At 42.6% G+C, this 22,619-nt stretch overlaps 2 protein-coding genes across 2 annotated transcripts in view; one reads left to right on the forward strand and one right to left on the reverse strand.

Moving 5' to 3' along the window:
• Nucleotides 1–812: 812 nt before the first annotated feature.
• On the reverse strand, nucleotides 813–8,684 carry idh1 (isocitrate dehydrogenase (NADP(+)) 1). The gene is made up of 9 exons (XM_030758581.1): nucleotides 8,572–8,684; nucleotides 7,646–7,767; nucleotides 5,638–5,929; nucleotides 4,061–4,163; nucleotides 3,219–3,396; nucleotides 2,967–3,118; nucleotides 2,680–2,820; nucleotides 2,424–2,586; nucleotides 813–1,618 (listed from the first exon to the last, which is right to left on the reverse strand). The coding sequence occupies exons 2-9, from the start codon at nucleotides 7,765–7,767 to the stop codon at nucleotides 1,525–1,527; spliced, it is 1,245 nt and encodes a 414-aa protein (XP_030614441.1). The 5' UTR covers nucleotides 8,572–8,684; the 3' UTR covers nucleotides 813–1,524.
• Nucleotides 8,685–14,316: 5,632 nt separating this feature from the next.
• Nucleotides 14,317–22,619, forward strand: part of kcnh3 (potassium voltage-gated channel, subfamily H (eag-related), member 3) — a 171,392-nt gene continuing 163,089 nt past the window's right edge. The window contains exon 1 of the mRNA XM_030757821.1: nucleotides 14,317–14,392. Within this exon, the coding sequence (XP_030613681.1) occupies nucleotides 14,317–14,392 (76 nt within the window). The remainder of the gene's footprint in view (nucleotides 14,393–22,619) is intronic.

Raw genomic sequence — 22,619 nt, forward strand, 5'->3', positions numbered from 1 at the left:
TCATGCTCCCTTTGTGAGTAATACTGGTCACATTCAGCAAGAAGATCGTTGCTTCTTCTTCTACAGATTTTTAATCACATAGATACATGTTTAATGTCATTTGGAGAAAAAATAGTTTTTAAAGAAATGTTGGCAATTAGCAAATCTCATTGCTGTTTAAAGAGCTTCATATTGTTGCTGGCATCCTGCATCTGCAAGCTGCTTTGCAGCCCTCACTGTTCAGGTGCCTTTTCTGTTATGCAGAGACGTCTCGGTGCAGCTGCTGTCCTCCCTGCCTTTAGTCTTTCCATGTTTGCACAACACGCCACCAAATAAATCACCGTACATGCTCAAATATGGAAAACATTTTGTTTGTGAGAATGATCAATGACCACCACCTTTCATTTGATACTACAGTATATTGTTTTCTGTACGCTATTTGATGCGTCAGTGCAGCAGTTTGTGTGTCAGACTGTGAATCTATGGGTTAACTGTATGATTATTTTTCAACGATCTTGTTTTCATAACTTAAAAACAAAACTCAATGAAAAACTCATTTATTTTGAGTTATATCTGGAATGAACAAGTGTAGTGCTAACAGCAAACTAAATCTTAAAGTTTTCTTTTTTGGACGGATATGATCTAAAACACTGGGTCTTGAATGAGGAGCGCGCACACACACACACACACACACACACACACACACACACACACACACACACACACACACACACACACACACACACACACACACACACACACACACACACACAGAGAGAGGAAGGAAAAATAAATACAGCTCTTAAAAAAACTATAATTAAGCATTCAGAAACTAAAAGTATGTACTGTATTTTAATACCATTTGTTTACAAACCATATATTCTGTGCATAATAGTACATTTAGTGTAAAATTTCATGGAATGCATGGTCACTGCTGCAGTGCAGAGATTTGATTAGTGACATACAGGCTGAGAGTGCTCTGCTCTTCTGGCACTATATCATACTGTTGCCTGAGGTATTGTTAAAAGATTACAAGGTGAAAGAGATGATCAGAATTAACAGATGACTTTGACACAAAATGAATAAGGCAGTGAAGGTCCAGAGGCTCAGACCAATACTGTCCCCGTGTGGCACAGATCACCAACAGATACTGACAGCTCACTTCAGGGGACTGAGTGTAGTCAGGGTAAACACAAGAACTGAGCCATCAGGTCATGGCCCAGTGTCAGTCCTGGAGACTGTTTGTGTGCGTGTCATGTGTTTTCACTGTCACAAGTTCGGTTTTGTCTTGCAGCAATGCAGGGTTGTGATCAGAAGCCTTCGTTGTGCATTGTTGTGGACAAGGCACCATTCTTGACTGCCCCCCCTCTGGCTAATGACCGACTGATTCAATCCTGGAGTTCTGAGCGCACTCTTCCCTTTCCTGTGTAGCATGGGGGGGGGGTTCCACAATTCCAGTAACTGTGTAGGTGTCTCTGTGTGCATGAGCATGTGTTTGAATGCATGTGTGTCTGTGTTAAACTGCTGAAGTGTTGGGAGATGAAATCACAGCTTGGGCTGGCTCGCCAACTTGATCTTCAGGTTCTCAGCCAACTTGTCCAGGAACTCAAAGGTGTTCAAGTAGTCGGCACGTGTTACACTGCAAACGGGAGAGAAGGTCAGAAAACAGATGCTTGTCAGTATCAAAATATTACAAACTTTCAGAGATAATTGGCTAAGTATAACAAATGTAAAAGCTGTGTTTATGAAGCTTTGTTTTTTCCTATCTGCAGTAATTTCGATTTGAAGGCGTGGGGCAGCATTAAGGCCCATTTCTCATATGAGTAAGTGTGACAACTGTTTCCAAGACAAAGCAAATATTACAGATGTACTGAACTGCTATCAGGGCTTATGTGAACATATACTGGTGTTACAGTGCACTGCCTGTCATTGAATATGAGTATTCGCCTGCATCATTCCTGTGTTATTAGCAAAAATATTACCAATACCAATTTATTTATAAAGCACCTTAAAACAACAACAGGGCTGGCCAAAGTGCTGTACAACACATCTATCACAGCAACAAGCACAGACATAGGATAGCACAATAAAAAAGACACACCAATAACGAGCACAGTATTAAAAATTTAAATACTTAAAATATCAAAAAGTTTTAAAAATAAGGAACTACAAAACAGAAAAATAACTTAACCCCACAGTCACAGTGTCACACTGGGTCGAAGGCCAGGGAGTAAAAACGTCCTTTTAAGCGAGATTTAAAAACAGCAAGTGATTGAGCCTCTCTTACACATAACGGCTTTCAAGAAGCTGATTCTGAAACGCCAAATATACTCCCCTACTCACAAGGGCTCACCAGGACAAAACCTGATTGGGACATCCCTAATTTAACTCCATCGCTACAGCTATACAATGAATGCGCACAATGCACAGTGCATATGACTAACTTTGGAAGGCCTTTGATGCAAATAGCCAAATCTTTGGTCATGAAACCAGCCTCGATGGTCTCGATGCAAACGGCCTCCAGGGCCTCGGAGAATACTCGGAGCTCTGTACTGTCGTCAAGCTTTGCCCGGTGAAGCAGGCCCCGTGTCCATGCAAAGATGGAGGCTGTAGCAAACACACAGAGACAGGACAGGCTTTAGACAACTGATCCTTAGAGATAACATCACATAAGATTACATTACCAGAAACAGGGCTTACCAATGGGGTTGGTGGAGGTTTCTTTCCCCTGCTGGTGTTGTCTGTAATGGCGAGTCACTGTGCCATGGGCAGCCTCTGACTCTACTGTGCGCCCATCAGGACAGACAAGCACACTGGTCATCATACCCAGGGATCCATAGCCTAAAACACAGGGACACACAAAACCACATTAACCTCTGCATAAAATCAATCTACAGTACAGTTTTTTGGGGTTTGATTATTTGTTAAGTTTCTGCATAGTTCTTCACATAACTTCTGATGGATTTTTTTTTTTTTTTTAAACCAACCTTGTGCCACAGAGTCAGACTGTACATCTCCATCATAGTTTTTGCAGGCCCAAATGAAGCCTCCCTCAGATTTCATGGCTTGGGCCACCATGTCATCTATGAGACGGTGTTCATACCAGATGCCCTTGGCCTCAAACTGAGCCCGATATTCCCTGAACACACAAGAAGGGGAGCAACACCTTTAAGTTCTGGTCTATGTCTGAATGGGGGCATAACTCTTTGTGTGTGTGTGTGTGTGTGTGTTGTCTTTACTTCTCGTAGATCTCCTGGAAGATGTCTTTGAAGCGGCCGTCGTACTTCTTCAGGATGGTGTTCTTGGTGCTGAGGTAGAGAGGCCAGCCTTTGGACAGAGCAACCTGGAAGGAGCTGTGAGCAAAGTCCCTGATGGACTTATCTGTGTTGTACATTCCCAAGGCCACACCACCTGTGCCTGAACACACACACACACACACACACACACACACACACACACACACACACACACACACACACACACACACACACACACACACACACACACACACACACACACACACACACACACACACACACATACATACATACAGAGTAGGGTCATACGAAATATGAAAAAAGCATTAAGGACAGATTGGACAAACAGAGAAAACAGAAAAGTATCCAGTGTTTCTCTTACTAACCATTTAAAATTTATTTCAGTTCATTCACTGTTTGGTTTACAGTAATTAAACCTGAACAGAGCAACAGCATAAACATAGATATTTCCTAGATTTTCACAATATAGACCCTCCACATTATATCTGATAACTTTTCTCTGCAATAATGTTTTATTTAAAAACAAATGTATCTGTATTTGCACACCTGGAACATGTTTGTCTCTGATGCTAGGTGTTACTTTACTGCAAGTCAAGCCAAACTTTATTTATAGTCAAATATAACGAGGCTTAAAGTTAGCTAGCAGCTAATGTCACCTGCTTAGCATACACCCATCAGTTAAAGCGGCCATGCCTCTGTCTGCTAAGTCTCACCTAAACTGACCTCACTTGAACAATCAGACCGTTCATATGTGGAGAATGGTCTGGAAGTGTGACTGTACGCTGGACAGGCTTCCTACTCACCCTCAAACTTATGGACAACATATTTGACAGGCTCTCCATTTGTGGGTGTGTAGATCATCTCCACTTTCCCAGGCCCAGGCACCACAAAGTCCGTGGCTTTGTACTGTGGGGAGAACAGTGAGTAAGAAATGGGGTCAACACTAGAAAGCAGCAACGCTCTTTGAACCTACTGAGCTTAAAAGTTTTAAAAGATATGATCTCCATAATGGTGCCAAAGTTTAAATACAAGTGAAATAGTTGTAAACACCTCGACAGAGTATACAGCATGCGTGTTCCTGATATCTAACGGATATTATGCAACCAGCAGACACCTGACACCTCTCCTGGAAGTAGAACTGTTGACTTTGGCACTGCACCGTGAACCAACCTGTGGTTTATTTCTGTCACACCACTGCAATTTGTCTGGGCTGTTGGGGTGGTACACTGTGGTCCAAAGGACAGCTGATGAAACCTAATTATTGACCAAGTCTCTCCTGACAAGCGCACAATGTCCGATATAACTGCCAACTCCCCCTGAACTCAGACATCAGCTGACCGAGGGAAAGAACAGTCAGCTTCTCAACAGAGATGCTCTGGAAATTAGATGCAGCCCTCAAAGTGCTTCAGTTAACAGGTTAATTGGATAACACGAGAGGTGGTTACAATGTCTCTACACACAAATAAAGTGACAGAATTTAGATTAAATTTTAGTTTCAAATGTTTATTCCATTAAACAAACAATAATACTATTTCACACAAAAACTAGATGCAGACAGACTCACTACTCTTTGTTCTTTGGTGCAGAACACACATCCTGCTTCCTATGCAAGGCATTGAATCAACATACGACTTGGCAAATTCATGTCATGTCAGCAGGACACTTTCCTACCTCCCCCCACACGCTGGACTCTTTGATCTGATCACAGCTTTCTTTCATCATCACCTCCCTACCGTCTCACCTTTACAAATGTTAATTTGTCTGCGCTTACCTCCCCAGACCCAGGACTTGAGCCATTTGCCAGGAGCTGGCAGGCCCTCCCCTACCCACCCAAGTGCTCTCCAGGCTTTAAATGTGCTACTGCTTTGCTGAGGTGTTTTTTGGAACCTCGTAAGGTGTTCATAACGAACACAGTACGAGATGATTTTTTTTTTAACCTACCTATCCCAGTGTATCTCTTTTCCTGCTAAAGATAGCGCTGGTAAAACGGCTGCATGACCTCTGACACCTGTCCCCCCTGTTTGTGTTTGTGTTTGTATTTCTTGGATGGGTGTTCTGTTAACTGTAATTTCCCCATTCTGGGACTAATAAAGGTATTCATATTTCCTCCACATCCTTTTGACACAATACACATGATATGAAACTAACTAAATTTGTGCAGTTTTACCATAAAAGATGGAAGTAGGCCCCTTTACGTCCCACACTGGTTTGCACTGTTAAATTCTGCTTCATTGCCATCTTTGGTTTTTTTGGCAACAGTGACAAATTTTGATAAGGTGTACCAAGTAATCAGTGATCTCATTTAGAGATCACAGATCTTATATCCCCCCCCTTAGCATGCGTACTTCAAGGTTTTCAGTAAGAGTGACCATTAAGGTACCTGGTCTCCGTGGGCATGCCTGCCGATGATGATGGGCTTGGTCCAGCCGGACACCAGGCGGGGGATGTTCTTACATATGATGGCTTCCCTGAACACCGTGCCCCCAAGGATGTTACGGATGGTCCCGTTGGGTGAGCGCCACATCTGCTTCAGCTTGAACTCCTCCACGCGCTTCTCATCTGGTGTAATGGTGGCGCACTTGATGCCCACGTTGTAACGGCGGACCGCCTCCGCTGCATCGATCGTCACCTGGTCATCAGTCGCATCTCGATTCTCCATACCGAGGTCGTAGCTTTGCATGAGGAGATTAAGAGAAAGCGATTAATGGTGCCAGAGAAAAAGCTAATACATATATTAATAATGTACCTGAACTTTCAATATAAAGATCTAAGTTTCAGTGCAGAGAGCAAATAATACTTTGGGCATTAGAGGAATATGTCTTCAAATTTTTACGTATTTTATTTACATAAACATATATATGTAATATATAATATTGAAAGACAGACATGGAGAACACTGATAATCTCAGCAGCAGAGGGACTGGATGCCAAAAGCAAATGTTCTCTGCTTTAATACAAGTGCTGATTATTTAAACATCATGATACACAACTTAACAGCAGCCCCGGAGCACTAACTAACCGTGCACTACACCGGTGATTTAGCAGGGTGGAGAATGTTAATATGTACTGGCTGTGATGTAGAAACTGTGTCAAAGGACATGAAAGACATGAATGAGTGGTGAAAGAGAATGTGAGTTTGCTTCCAATTGCGTAATAATTTGAATGGATGCCAGAGCTTTGTGCGCTCCATTCTGAAGCTAATTATCTTTCCTCCAGAACCTGACAAGGAAACCTTCTATTTTCTTCTAGGCACTGTCACTGTGTTCACCCTGTTCCTCACTAATGCTGCACTGTTAGGGGCTCAGCAAGGAGAAGACAGCCAACAACATGAAGACAAAGGAAACAAGGAATCAGTTGTGCAATAACAGCTGGCCCTCTGCCAACATAACTGGATAGGCCGCTCCATTTGTTACACTTGAGGAACCTCACAACTTCAACAAACAGAGGAGGGAGTATACTTCACCTGAAACCAGCTCAGTGTCTTTAGAATTCCCTTTGGCTATTAGCCTGTGTGCTTTCTTGTACACCCGTTGGCTTTGTGTGAAAGCAGCCATGACCTTTTACCTACTTCCCTCCTCCCTTGACCCAAATGCCGAGCCACAAGAATATGACGCTGGGGGACTGATGAGGAGAGAGGCAGATATGCAAAGATCCAGTTAATCAAGAATGGTGTCCTGAGTCATTCTTATGTGTTTGATTGCGACGTTGCTTTTGTCTCTATTTATTTAAACAATCTGATACACTCTTTGGGATCTTTGCAGAAAACCTGCACAAGCTCTAAACTATGTGCTTCAAGAATCCCAGCACAGCATAGTGAACCATCTGGCTGTGAGGTGGGAGTTCCAACCACTGCACTACTGGGGATGGTACCAACTTGTGCTTCACATAAAAGGTCCTGCAAACAACAGGAGTCTGTGCGAAGTCCATGGAAGAGATAAGTAGAGGAAGGTCAAATGAAGAAACTGATGACGCAGGTGGCTGTTATACTAGTAATTATGTAACTTTGTTTGGAGATTTCTAATCAACAATATCACCCATCAAAAAATTTAAAAGAGCATTAATATCAAGATTTTAAACATTATAAAGAATGAAAAAACAAACCTCAGTACTGAATTGGTGAAATTTTCTTTAAAATATTTGGGAGGACCAACTAATCAGTGGCTGATCAGACACCTCTGGGAAAGATATTTTGTCAGGTCTGTATGGGGGAAGCATCTTGAACAAAACAAGCCAAACTAGAAATACCAGGCATTTAGTGTGGTTTTACTAAGACTGTCCCTGCTGGGAGCACTTAGTTACACACAGTGCACCATTCTGTCATGTAAACAATGCTGTATTAAACACAGCTAGCTCTGAGTGCACTGATCTTTACACACAGGCATGCTTACCTATGCAGGTCGAGCTCCAGGTAGGGGAAGATGAGTTTCTCCTTAATGAGCTCCCAGATGACCCGAGTCATTTCATCTCCCTGCATCTCCACAACAGAGCCAGCCTTGATCTTTGGAGACATCTGTCACAAAGGAACAACAGTGAAGAGAGCGATTACTGAAAAAATAAATGCGCTGCTTTTACACTTGTTATGATTATTTAAGACTGAAGCATCTTTCAAAGTGATGATGCTGATACCCAAGGCAGAAAAAAAAGCGCTTTGCCGTGAATGAATGGATTCATTCACAACATGCGCTACAGAGCAGTGACTCAGCGTTTAATTTGCTCCTTAATAATCCTCTTAAATGATAAGACTGTCAAAGTGAGCCAAAAAAGCGTGAACAACCCCCCCCCCCCCCCCCCCCCAAAAAAAGGTCACCTTATTATTATTGTGATAAGTTCGGTTGACAGTTAATGTCTGCATTAATACGCCCCTTATTGGTGATGTTTCACAATACATGATTTCAAAACTGTGAAGCTTTCATTTTGTAATATCGCGTAAAGTTCTCTTGAAGGGAAGAGACCGTTGAGTCGGTTCATGCGAGGACCGCAGAGTTTTACAGGCAGCGCATCTGACGATTAACAGCCTGAAACGTGAAACCAGGAAGAAGGATATCAAGGCCTGGGTGGCCACCGCTTTGCTCTAGCTCTGCACGATTTAATCTGAATGAACACCCGACACAGTGTAATTCAATCATTGCTATGCTAATACAGACACATATTTTAGTTCGACTTTATCGCCAATTTAATTTATTTATTTTTGACAGACGGCGGCTAATCCCTGCAGCAGAACAAGCAGCTGTGAAAACAGACGGAAGCCGAGCGCACCTTTCTTCCCCGCACGTCGCCTTTAACCGCTATTTAAGTCATCGTTAAAGACGCCTACCTTATTAGGTTTAAAAGTCCACGACACAGGTACCGACGAGGAGAGGGAGCCGAATGACGTTCTATCCAAGAAGGCTGGGTACCGGCTTCTTCCCCGCGGGCTTACTGACAATGTTCTTGGCCAATCAGAGAAGAGCAGAAACGTTTACCGCCAATCAGATAAGCCCACACAGGAGGTGGGTGGGTCTCAAAACAGTGCTTACCGATCGGATCGGGGTTTCCACGCCCACCGAGAAACTTGTTTTATGCATAGACCGATTTGAAGTGATCCACAGTGGGTGATACGTGACAGTTTACATGGCAAGGTGGTGCTGGAGGCCAGTATAATTCTACAGTTGGAAAGGATCTTAGTAAAACTGATAAATTACAAATTAAAAAATGGCTGGTCACAGTTCTTTTCTTTTCTTTTTTAATAAATTGATCATAAATAAATTCACAACATAGATTATGTCAGAGCCCATTTTTTAAGGCGTATATTTTAATATTTTTTAAAATTATTTTTCACTGTTCAAAAGAGCATTATGTATAGAATAATATGCATCATAAATCACAAATGAATTTGTATAAAGTTTTCTGAAAAAACAAAACAAAACATAGATTGGATGAATAAAACTTTGGATAAATAAAAAAAAAAATGCTGGTGAAATAAAGTCAAGAAAGTTCCCGTTCTCCACATGCAGCTACTGATTTTACTTTTCTAATTGCCTAATACTCTTCATTAGTGTACTGTGTTCTTCTCCTGCTTTTCAGACTTAATTCACTAGTGTGGAGTTCTTCTTTTCCCTAACTGTCACAACCTATAGCCATGACAAAGACAGAGGAGTGAGATGAAGGGGCATTAAGTGGTAATATAGGTAGCAACAACCATGACATTAAAAAAACAATGAGATAACTATGGTGTATGGAAGTCATCAGTACTCAGTGCAAGAGTATACACAGTTTATGGTAAAAGTATCTACATGGCAGGAATGGAAAGTGTCGTCCTGGAAATTTGGTTGAGGAGCAGCTGCTCACACAAGCACACACACTTCCTGCCTCTGCTCACAGGGCAGTAGACTGTAGTTCTACTGCCCTTTAATAGTGTCTGAAATGTGGCTGTTTATGGAGTTTGTGACAGTGTTTGTGACAGTGTTAGCATTTGTCAGGAAGTGTTGTCTGGTTTGTTATATTTATCTTCTGATGTGTTGGCATCTGAATTAGCTAAAAGGCTCGACAGCACAGCTTCTGTAAGCTTCTTATTAACAGAGAAGAGGCAAAGCCACGATCAAACAGCGTTAAAACCAGATGTAGAATTATTAACTTTATAAAGTACGACAACCTATGAAATATCAACATGGATTGTTTTCCTCTCACTTGTTGAAATATATATCTTCATTTTAAATTTCACACCATCGAGACATTTAAAAAAAGCTGGGACAGAGGAATGTTGACAGTTTGGGATTTGAGGAGCTCAGCTGCTGTTGCTTTAAATGTAGAACGTCTCATCACTCTTTCTTGATACAGAATTTCAGCTGCTCAGCAGTTTCCTTTTGGTGAAAGGCACAGACTACACAGAGAGACCAATTTAGCACCTGGTCTATTATTAACATGCTACTGGAATACATGCAGAATGGGATTTGGCATTGTGTTGCTGAAATAAGCAAGATCTTCCCTAAAAAACAAACAAACAAACAAACAAAAAAACACATGGAAGGCAGTATGTGTATCATAATGAACTCAGAACTGATGGACCCACACACATGATTATATCACCAATTTTACAGTATTAAATATTTCCTTCAGTTATTTATTTTTTTATAGTTTCAATTTATCCTCACAGTCTTCCACAGAATTATGAACCCCTTCCCATATTTCTTTCCTCAAAGACTCCCCCTCCATGAGATGCTCTTTTTTTTTTAATACCTAAACATAAAAAAAAGAAAAAAAAAAGATGTCGCTGGTTATCAGATAGTCCATCTTGGGCTTTTGTCATTTCACAGTCCTCCTGCCTGTAGCCTGGAAAATCAAAATCACTATGTTATCTTGAAGAATGTCTCAAATCCTAAAATGCATCAGGAGGACAAGGGAGAGAGGAGGCTCATGAGAGGAGCTCTAATTCAGAAAGCACAGGTGTGTCCTTAGTGTTTTTTTCCATGTGGCCCACAGATGGAATATACAAACCATGGTGGGAGAAGGGCTCTGCAAATCAGTATTCCTTTGAAAACGATCAACTCCATTATAAATGTGCTGTCCTTAAATCAATTCAATTCAATTCAATTTAATTCAATTCAATTCAATTTAATTCAATTCAATTCAATTCAATTCAATTCAATTCAATTCAATTCAATTCAATTCAATTCAATTCAATTCAATTCAGTTTTATTTCTATAGCACCAAATCACAACAGTCTTATAATTACAGAGAAAACCTCAACAATCAGACAACCCCCCTATGAGCAGCACTTGGCACCAGTGGGAAGGAAAAACTCCCTTTTAACAGGAAGAAACCACCAGGCTCAGGGAGAGTCATCTGCCACAACTGGTTGGGGGTGAGGGGAGGGAGACTGTTTGTGATTGTGATTAAAAAAAAAAGTTATGTCTTATCACACTGTGCAATGTTGTGAATTTGATTAAAAGTAGCCATATAAACATAAATGTCATAAACACTGTACCATGTAAGATAATAAAAAACAGACACAGGCTACGACAAAACAAGTTTTGACTCTGAAATGATGATGTCTCATTTTATTGAACGCCCGCCGCCTCGACTCCTCTCTCCTCGTGTGGCTACCTTACTGCCTCCTCTTGTTTCTCTGGTGGGAGGGACAAAGACACAGTTTGTGTCCCTGTATAAGAGCCACAGGAATACAGTAACATGTCTTTGGCATTCCTTTCATTCACAGTTTTAGCTTGGTCATATCCTCATGCTTCATCCTTCTGTGTTGCATTTTCTATTGCATGTTCCTGTGTTTTATACATTATTAAACTTTATCAATTAAATCCATGCTCTACTGAGCAAGCAAAAAAAAAGGTAATTAATGCTAATGATCAGGCTACTGACCTCCACCTACTGCATCCTGTGCACTGTGTATTTAACCTGTCGCCTCCAAGTGCCCATTATAGCAACACAGACAGCAAGCTAGACAGGGCAGCTTCCTTGTGCCTAGTATATGATCAATCAGGACAATACTGCCTGGCATGTTTTCTAGGTGTCATAATGTAATTTACTAAATGCAGGTATATTTAGGAATAATTTACTCAAGGAGATATTGCCAGGGAGAATAACAATAAACTGATTTTGATTTGGTAGTGTCATGAATCTTGGCTGAACCCATATATGGACAGCAGACAGTTATAAGTTTAAAAATCTTTATTTGATCCAGTTGATTGAAGGGATGGGTGTGGCCGAAGCACAGAGAAGAGAGAAAACGGGCGACCAAACAAATAAGCAGCCGGCATCTTTGGCTTGTGGATGGTGAACCTGCAGAGTTCCTGACAGCATGGTGAGAAGGTAGTTAAACTCTGACAGAAAGACTGACAGGTAAACAAACTTTCAGACTAACTAGACAATAATAGGCAAGAACAAGGTGTATCAACAAACCATGAAGTTTGTGCTTGGCTTTTGTGGCAGAGTTGATTGCTAGATGACTGCCATGTAGGTTGATTACTGATTACTCAGTGCAGAGAGAGAGAAAGAGAGAGCAGAGAGAAAAGAGTGAGAGCAGAGAAGTCCAAATCAAAAATGTGCCAGGCACGCCTCAATCACAAGAATGCGGAAAACAACAACAGCAACATTCACAGAAAAGGCACACATAACATCTTTGGTTCCATCTTCATGGGAAACCATTAAACCCACGGTTGATTAATATTGCACAATGAGTCTCTGATAGTTTTTGAATGGGGAGTTGTAGCGACATCTGTCCTACATAGTACACTGTCAGCTTGTCATTTTCAAAAAGTAAATTATTACCCTTATGTTGCAAATCATATTTAATAGAGGGTATGTTGTAACAGTGAGCAAGGACCAATAAACGTTCAATCCTGAAATAAACTAAAAGCATGAAATACTGTAGTGTCTAGGAAACACCCATCCATCCTTTTCCTCTTGTGTGGGTAGTGGGGACAGCGGTCTGAGCAGAGAAGCCCAGGCCTCTGCCTCCCATGACACCTCCTCCAGCTCTTCTGGGAGAACACTTAGGCATTCCCAAAGCACCTCAAGTGACTCCATTCGATGAGCAGGAAACATGTCTAAGATTAAAACTTTAAGTGTTTAAGAAAACTGCTTTAAATGTTGCTGTGCCTGCTCATCCTGTTTGAAATGCCCCTTTAGGTTACCAGTCTGCTATTTTTCCAGCTTTTCACAATTGCTTTTTCAAACAGTTCCATCACTTCATCAGCAGCATTTTTTTTTTGATTTGCTGCAGATAAGAGTAAATGAGATCTACAAACTCTGAAATCTGTTTAAGGTAACACTGTGTTTTCCTTCTTTAAGGTAGTGTGTATTGAATATTCCATAGTCTTATTATTTTCGGCTGATCATGATCTGAAGATACTGTGGGCACAGATAAAACTGTCTTGGTGTGTTACTGAGACACCAGAAGTTTTGTGAATCTAATTTAAAAATTGGGCTAATTTTTAGAGATTTGATGGTAAAATTTTTCACAAAATATGTCTGAGGATGTCTGTTCAGAAGATTGACTGATTCAACAAAAGGATTTAGGACACTGAGAATTTGATTTCAGGGAATGAAATTGGTATGGAAATTGGTATGGTGTGGGAACAGAAACGGATACAGTTAACTTCCGCTGTTCGACCAGGAGATGGCGGGAGCTGACTTTGCTACAAGATCTGAGCTTCTTTTCGCTCTATTCAACAGCACGCAGCCATGCGGTCCTGAGGAGACCCAAAAGCAAGCAGAACAGTCAATCACCCAGCTTCCTATATTTGAAAGCCCCTTTATGAAATCCCACAGCCCAAAATACAATTTACAGCTCTTTCTATATTAATTTATAACTTTAGAAACTGGATTAAAGACACTGTAGCACAAAGGTTTCCTTTTGTGTGATCTAGCCTCCAGAATTTACACAGCCTCCACTGGGCTTCCTTCCTGCTAACAGCAAATGAATGAATCTCTCCATCACCATCCCCCACCCAACAGGTAGTTGCGTTTAATTGGATTTTACAGATCATTTCAAAGATAAGGGCTACCGGCTTCCAAACCCGCATCTCTTTGCTATCTCCCACCTCCACTTTGAAACAGGACCACAGCTTGGCAAGGACCTGAAAGGCGTCATGTGACTGCATCTGCTCTGAGTTGTGGCAAGATAACAACGCAGAGAGAGAGAGAGAGAGAGAGAGAGAGAGAGAGAGAGAGAGAGAGAGAGAGAGAGGGAGAGTTGAGGAGGAGCTTGCAGCCATAAGATTAAGTCTGCGCACCATCAGCACCAAAACTTGCATCCATCCACGTCTCATTCCAGCGCGCGCACACTGGCGTTTTCCTTTGTGTGTTTGATTTTCTTTTTCATCCCCGTTGGAAGGTGCACAGGTGCATCCCACGGCTAGTACTCGCTCTCTGCTGAGTTGATTATGGTCACAACCCCCGCGGTGCCAAGGTGGAGCCACCGCGCGTATCTCGAATCGGTGCGCTTCTCCAGGGGCTGGGATGCGCACCGGGCACCTCTCGCTTCCTGCCGAGTTTCGGGTCTGAGCAGGAGTCAAGCGCTGCCCCAGGGCGCAGAGGCAGGAGGAGTCAGTCTTCTCGGAGCAGGATGCCAGTAATGAGAGGGCTACTGGCCCCGCAAAACACCTTCCTGGACACCATAGCCACCCGCTTCGATGGCACCCGTGAGTAATGAACGAGAGCTCTTTGACGAGCTCATTGTCTTGTGGCTACTACACAGTTAAACTGTTTTCCCCCTAAAACTATAAACCACTTGATAGAAAATGACGGAGTAACATCAACCTTATATGCGATTTATATGCATTTAGGAATGCTCTCAAAGATGCAACTTGGAAAGTTTTAAAAACATGTACCTCCCTCTCTCCACATAAACAGAACTGATCACTCTGATGTATCCATCTCTCCATAAATGTTTTCTTAGAGCCGCACTTGCACAATGGACAATTTGCGTGATGGCTTGAAGTTTTTTTTTATGAAGAGGCAATGTTTTAGTCTTATGTTCTGTGTTTCTAGGAAAGTCATTTCTAGTAGAGGCATGCAAATGAATGAATTAAGAGCGTATTTCCTGTTGTAGTTTTTTTTTTTTTCCCTATCGTGGCCACTGTGTCCATGCTTAACTCTGTATTATCTGTATGTTTTAGTGATCCAGTTTCAGCATAAAGGTTCCCCAGAGCTTTTGTACTTCACGCCCAGGATGAGCTCACAGGAATCCTGCCTTACTCTGATCTCTGTCACAACACTCAGTCTATTCAAGCAAAGATGCTGGAGAGAGAGGAGGCAGGATGCACAGACCATGTTTTTTCTGTATTTGGCAAGGGTGTCTTGTGAACAGATGCAATGAGCAGCCCGTGTGTGTTTGGGCCCATGCTGGGTAGGTAGGCGGGTGAGAGATTATATCGTGTTTGGGGTGTTCATTTCTCCCTTTTTTTTTTTGCATTGCTTATTCAGGGTGATTGGAGTTTATGTGAGACTGTGAGTGGTGGCGAGCCAGTGACTTCAATAAACCGGTTATGTGTGACAGCAGGATAGAAAAGATTATGGGACCAGGCAGGGAGCAAGACATTCACAGGCAGATCCTGAGCTCTCTCTCAAGATTTTCCCAACTCCTCTCCTCTCCTCTCCTCTCCTCTCCTCTCCTCTCCTCTCCTCTCCTCTCCTCTCCTCTCCTCTCCTCTCCTCTCCTCTCCTCTCCTCTCCTCTCCTCTCCTCTCCTCTCCTCTCCTCTCCTCTCCTCTCCTCTCCTCTCCTCTCCTCTCCTCTCCTCTCCTGTTTGGACATTTAAAAGCTTTCACTTTAAAAGGCAAAGTGACTTGTTAGTGTTTTTGCCTCGTGAGGCAATAGAAGAAAGGCTACAAAGTCTCCCAACACTGTATCCATGTAGCTCCGGATTATTCATAAGAAATACTTAAAGCACACACAGGTCACACGTTTGGTGACACAGAAATTTAAGGGATCCCACCCACGCCCTCATCGTCTAAAAAAGAAATGGTCTGAGTGTAACTATTTCCCTGTGAGTGGCTAAAACACAGGCCTTCCACTTTCCGAGGTGCTGATAATTACACGTTTCCAGCTGTACTCGTGCAGTCATTGTAATTAACACGAATGGATGTCAAGAATTCATTGTGGCCTTTCTGCCTGTCAGCAGAGGAGGAAGAGGAGGTGGAGGGTGAAACGGGAGGTTGTGTGTGTGTGTGTGTGTGTGTGTGTGTGTGTGTGTGTGTGTGTGTGTGTGTGGAGGGGGGGACAGCAGGATGGGAGAGTGTTGGTAGCTACTCTGGTGTAAAGAGGGAGACATTTCAGTGTCTAAATATAAATTCATTTGGGTTCTGGCTGTGACAAAGGTGCAGATATGTGTTTTTTAAATGGTGTGACATTAGCTCCTCATTAAAACAGACACTCTGGTGCGAATGGGAGAAGGCCAACTAAGCGTCTCTCTGTGGAGGTGATGGAAGCTTTGTGTCTGAGTGAATACTGGTGTGTTTATGTATTTCTGTGAAAAGCCATTTTGTTGCGAGGTGAATAATATGGCAATAACAATTACTTGTGAATGCCGTTCATCTCTGCTAGAGTGATCTCTGAAAGCACTTCATTTTCGGTTTTTGAAGATTATTTGTTTTGTGTGGCTTCACCACCGTTTCAGGGGACTCGGTGAGGAATCTGGCTACGCTGCTAATGCACTTCCAATAGCCTCTTCAGTTCAGAGCAGAAAAGGCTGATTTCAAAACATGCCACCATTGAACGCAGCTCACAACACTATACTCCCAACTGTACATCTGTGACTCATGTCCAAAGGGATGTAACAACACTTTCTGCTCCTGTCTGATTTGAACACAACCCCTAGAGAGAATGGAGAGAGTACACTTTCAGTCCTAGCTGGCTTGATTGATGGTACAAAAACTGTTTGATAAAAAAGACCAGAACAATAAGAATTGTTACCACAATTTTAAAATCTAGACAACTGGAACAATTTTAATGTATTGTAAGATGAGATTGGGCATAACAAGGGCTGATTTACTTCCAGAGAGGGCACTGGGCAAAGATTTATTGTTGGAATCTTTGAATTAGTAGATGGGGGATGTTTCATTGTTAATAACCATACAATTTTGCAGGTAATCAGCTTATTTAGACCCAGATGGTATGGAGAACCCTTCTTTTTTGGACGCCTTGGAGTCTGGCCAATTACTTGCTTTGACTTGGTTGAAAGAAATGTATTGATTGCAGATCATTATACCATGGCTGATACCTGACTGCTTAGACCAGAACTTCAATCATTTCATTGACTGGGCTCTTCTTCATTGTCAGTACAGAGTTTGCATACTTTACAGTGGGAAGAAGACCAAATCAATAAAAGCAATGACCACAGTTTTAAACTCTCTAGACTCAAATGAAATAATTTTAGTGTAACATTATATATGACACAACCAGTGCTGGATTTACTTCCTGGGGGGAACTTGGGCAAACATTTGTTTTTGGGCCCCAATTCACCCCCTCAATAATTTCAGCAATCTAAAGCTGACAATTTGGAAAGAAATTGCAATTTAAATTTCAACATTTTTCTTGTTTAAATTTTTTTTTTTTTCTTTTTAAAAGAAAGCTAAAAAAAAAAAATGAGTTGAAGGCCCAAATCAAATTGTTCAGTGCATTCCTTCCTGAAACATTTTATTTGTTAGCACCACATGCTTCATCATAGTTTAAAACAGCAAGGATTTGTATCCTCTGTGTCATTTTTGTGCATCTGACACTAAAGATATGCTGCTGATGCTCTCATCTAGTGGCAGGAGATAAGGAAGTGCAAACAATTAAGGAGACTGATTCCATCTAAGATCATGTAAGAACAGACATGATCTCACACACACACACACACATATATAAATCCATGCACACACACATATGGGCTTGAAGTGCTGCATCCCACTGCAGACATCAAAGCTTCTGAATCATACACTTGGAGGAAGGTTATTATTTATAGACCACTCTCGCGGTGAATAGCCAACACCTCACAAACAGCATGACAAAAAGAACATGCACAGTCACACTTGTGCATGTTTTAACCCCTTAACTGGCAGCAAAAAAATCACCTGACAAAAACTACATAACACCCTCTGGTTATTATTGGCTCTGAACAACCCATTTCATAGCCTATTAACTGGCTGCGTCTGGTCCGCCGGCCGAATGAAGTGCATTTATATGGCAGGCTAGACCCGCCCATTTTGACTGACACCTCATTCGGCCAATCATGTTAAGAAATGGGTTTCCCAGAGCCAATAATACTCAGAGGGCGTCACGTAGCTTTGTCAGGTGATTTGGTGCAGCCAGTTACATGATTGGCCGAATGACGTGTCAATAAAAATGGGAGGGTCTAGCCTGCCATATAAAAGGGACTACAAACGGCCCGTCACCGGGCCCTTGCCAGTTAAGGGGCTACACATGTTTGTCACATGACCAGTGATTTAATGTTTCTTTTCATTTTGTTATCTGTGGATTCGTGCAGGGTTCTCGTTGAGAGCATTATTTTGAATTTATCAATATGGAGAAATGATTCTGGAGGAAAGTGGAAAGCGGGAGCATGGGAGGAATTATTCCTCAGCATAAACCTTGTGTTTGGTTCAATCAATGTTGATTTGCTGCTGTGCTCTTTAGAAAGGATAGCAGCTGTGTGGGACTGAGTCAATTGGTCCTATTAATTGAGTGGGTCTTGGCTTGGTCTTAATCAGGTTAAGGCAAGAGCCCTGCTCATCACATGGACTGCCTGGTCCAGCACTCTGCATAAACTGCCAGCAGCCATGCTAACACCTTCTCCTTTTCTCATGCTTCATTCAAAAAGCCAAAAGGACATTAAGGCACAAAGAAGGACCAACAAACTGATTCCTGGTGTATTAGTGAATCTCATTATCATACTGTCAAGAAGGGAATTTGCTATATTATTGAAAACAAGCAACAAAAGGACTTACTTCACTCAAACTTCAGCACTGGTTTGAAACTTCTGCACCCAGCTGCAGAAGTTTGAAATCAATAAAAGTGTCATTTAGGTTTCTGTACAAAGTTCCTTGTATGTTATTTCAGTATTGAAGATGGAGTGTGGCACTATTTTATCATTTTAAACATATTTTACATCCAGCTTTTGCACACACACTCTCTTTATACCAAAGCCTGTTTGCTCCAGCCACACAGAAATGGGGTGTATTATGCTTTCTTACTCTAACAGCTGAGATAAGTGTCAAATTATCTTCCAGTCCTCTTTTCCCCACCCATCACCCCTCCCTCCTGTTTCCCCTCCTTCATTAGTTGCCTCCCACCTTCCCGTCTTGTTTTTCACATCATTTATTTGAAAGCAGGTCTATGCGCATATGTGTAAGTGAGAAATCAAGCACACATTGCTCAAAGCTGCAGGAAAACTTGTCACCACTTCCTTGTGCCTGGGTTTGTGTATCTGTGTGCCCGTGTATGTTTGACAGCAGAGATTAATGGTGAAGCACGGTCGTGTCTTGTGTGTATTTCCCCTGTGGCTCTTTGTGCTTAACTCCCCCCACTGCTGGCCTTTTGTCAGGCAGGAACAGATGTAATGATAGGCCTAATAATGACTAGCCTAGGCGCTGTCACTTTATGGTATTAGCAAGCTGCACTCATTATATTCTATGCCAAATAAAAAGACTGAAAATCTACATCAATGCTGCAAGCTCTATAAGGAAGGGTTTAGGCACAGCAGTAATTTGAGCTAAAGGGGATGGAGACATGGCTCTCAATGATAATTGGAACATGCTAATTCCATCCATCCATCCATCCATCCATCCATCCATCATTTTCTTCTGCTTATCCCTTTCAGGGTCACAGGTGGGATGGGCTCCACCCCCCCTCCTGCAAGAGTGAGAGGCAGGGTACACCCTTGACAGGTTGCCAGCCTGTCGCAGGGCCTAAAATTTCATATTTCTGATATTGTGCTTGCTATTTTGTAGGCATAGGTTAGCTTACCCTTAATGGTCACCATCTTGGGTACATAGCTAAAGAAAAACACACACCAAATTTCAACCAGTACGACCTCGCTAACTACCTATAGTTGCTATAGCTGTTAGCTTGCTAACAACAAAAGATATTTGCCAAGCATGAATGTCATGTGTTGTACTTTGCTTTAAATGTTTACCTTCAAAGTAAACATTGTGCCTTACCACTGAAACTGAGACATTTCAGAAGGCGCAACTTTTACATTGAAGTTTAACGCTCTCTGTTCCCACTGTGTACTGTACTCTTCACACTTTCACTACCTCTTAGCAAACAGTCTGGTGCAACCAAAGCAATTGCACAGAGGTTTTTCAGTGCAGCAACTTTGTGACCAATTTCACATAGCAACAGCAAGCAACCTCCTGCAACCATTCAACAACCGTTTAGGGGAAACTCACGTTTCCTAGTGACTGGTGGCTATCGGCAGTTACTGACTGGTCTCTAGGCCTGTGTGGCTGAGGCTTTAGCAATTAGTTTCACAGTGGCTGCCAGCAACCTCCAGAAACTAGTTGTTCCCTAGTTATTGCTGGCTGCCAGTCAGTCACCTCGAGCCTTAGCAAACTAACATTTAGTCTAAATTTCAGCTATGTGTTCACATCAGTAAGTAGATCTGGCTGAATTCTCTGACTCTGGTTCTTGCAGAGGTCTCTTCCTTTTAAAAGGGAGTTCTTCCTCCCTGCTGTTGTCAAGAGTTTAGTTATAGGGGATGATTATAATATTGTTGGAATTTTCTAACTAGGATAGCTCTTTATCCTCTCAAGGATATTCGAGTGTGCGTGGGAGTTTGCCCAACTAGTCTACATGTGTTTTGTGGACTTGGAGAAGGCATTCGACTGTGTCCCTCGGTATCCTTTGGGAGGTCCTGCGGGAGTATGGGGTGTCTGGCCCGTTGTTGCGGGCCATTCAGTTTCTGTACAACCGCAGTGAGAGCTTGGTCTGTATAGCCGGTAATAAGTCGGATTCGTTTCCTGTGGGTGTTGGACTCCGTCAGGGCTGCCCTTTGTCACCGATTCTATTCATAATTTTTATGGACAGAATTTCTAGGCGTAGCCAGGTGGCGGAAGGCTTCTTCATTGGTGGCCTCAGAGTTTCATCTCTGCTTTTTGCAGATGATGCAGTCCTGTTGGCTTCATCAGGGGGCGGCCTCCAGCTCGCAGTGGAACAGTTCGCAGCCGAGTGTGAAGCGGCAGGCATGAGAATCAGCACCTCTAAGTCTGAGGCCATGGTCCTCAGCCGGAAAAGGGTGGAGTGCCCTCTCCGGCTCAGGAACGAGTTCTTGCCCCAAGTGGAGGAGTTCAAGTATCTCGGGGTCTTGTTCACGAGTGACGGGAGAAGGGAGCGGGAGATTGACAGATGGATCGGGGCTGCTTCTGCAGTGATGCAGACGCTGCACCGGTCTGTCGTGGTGAAGAGACAGACCGAAGAGACAGAGCTTTGCTTAGTGTAAAAGCAAAGCTCTCGATTTACCGGTCGATCTACGTTCCTACCCTCACCTATGGTCACGAGCTTTGGGTAGTTACCGAAAGAATAAGATCGCGAATACAAGCGGCAGAAATGAGTTTCCTTCGAAGGGTGGCTGGCCTTTCCCTTAGAGATAAGGTGAGGAGTGCGGCCATCTGGGAGGGGCTCAGAGTAGAGCCGCTGCTCCTCCACATCGAAAGGAGCCAGTTGAGGGCTGATTAGAATGCCTCCTGGCCGCCTCTTGGGTGAGGTGTTCCGGGCATGTCCCACTGGGAGGAGGCCCCGTGGTAGACCCAGGACACGCTGGGGAGATTATATCTCTCGGCTGGCCTGGGAACGCCTTGGGGTCCCTCCGGATGAGCTGGAGGAGGTGGCTGGGGAGAGGGAAGCCTGGGCTTCTCTGCTTAGGCTCCTGCCCCCGCGACCCGGTCCCGGATAAGCGGAAGAGAATGGATGGATGGATGGATGGATGGATGGATGGATGGATGGATTTTCTAACTAATATATGGTGTTCACAGCAAGAAAGGCGAGCAGTGATTGTCTAGGGATATCTGAAAATAGACATCAGTTAAAACATACCAAAGTAAAGCAATCTCTCTCCTTTCATGCCCAACAGCTTTCTGTCATGAAGCTTCTTTCATGCCTGTTTACATACGTCCTTTAAATCACTGCCATCTTGTGGCAGTTGGCTATTATCTCTGGCAGAAGAATTAATGCGGATTGATAACAGAGCCACTAAAATCTGTACGGTGTGGGCGTTCTCATAGGGCGTGTCCATGTCCCGTTAACAAAGGCTGGAGCTTGTCAAGCTGAGAGGCCAGCAGCTTGCAGCTGGCTGTTTGTATTGTACATAAACCTCTGGTCTGACAGGAGACTGATGCAAGATTAGCATGCTCGGCAAGCTGCTGCTGGCTCTACTTTCACTGCTCTGAGATCAGTTACGAGCTACACATCCATGGAAACAGAACTAGCATTAGCAAGTAAACAAGCACTCTCATTCACACTCTCAGATAAGTTTGCTCTTACTAACAAACTTGACCAGCAAGTGTGATGGAAGAAAACTTTTAATAATTCTTTTAGCATGTTAGTAATGAAAGGTCTGATGATGGAGAGGGGAATCCCTGTCATGTCCGGTTTTATAGAACAGGCAAGTTGAACAGAGCTTTTTTAAATCAAGATGTAGGCATGTGTTTCTGAGCTGATTAAAAGCTGTTGTGGTCCTCACAGTTCAGACACTTCAAACATATGATTTTATAGAATATGATACATTAGTGAAAATTATAAGTAAAATATGAAGTGTTTAAAACAAGCTCAATCTCAAACATATACAGCAGTGATCCCTGTAACACTGATGTGGAATTTTTATTATTAGACTTTTATTATTGATATTTTATGTAGAATTTGCCAATAATACAGTTTTATGTGTAGTGAGGT

Source organism: Archocentrus centrarchus, chromosome 21, assembly GCF_007364275.1.
Source record: "Archocentrus centrarchus isolate MPI-CPG fArcCen1 chromosome 21, fArcCen1, whole genome shotgun sequence".
Classification (NCBI taxonomy): Eukaryota; Metazoa; Chordata; class Actinopteri; order Cichliformes; family Cichlidae; genus Archocentrus; species Archocentrus centrarchus.

What these genes read in the sequence shown, in the direction of transcription:
- idh1 (XM_030758581.1), bottom strand. Translation starts at nt 7,767, where the DNA reads ATGTCTCCAAAGATCAAGGCTGGCTCTGTTGTGGAGATGCAGGGAGAT. An exon ending in GGCATGCCCACGGAGACCAG is followed by an intron (nt 4,164 to 5,637) that starts GTACCTTAATGG and finishes TTCTCCCCACAG; the next exon opens with TACAAAGCCACGGACTTTGT. An exon ending in GTCTGACTCTGTGGCACAAG is followed by an intron (nt 2,821 to 2,966) that starts GTTGGTTTAAAA and finishes CCTGTGTTTTAG; the next exon opens with GCTATGGATCCCTGGGTATG.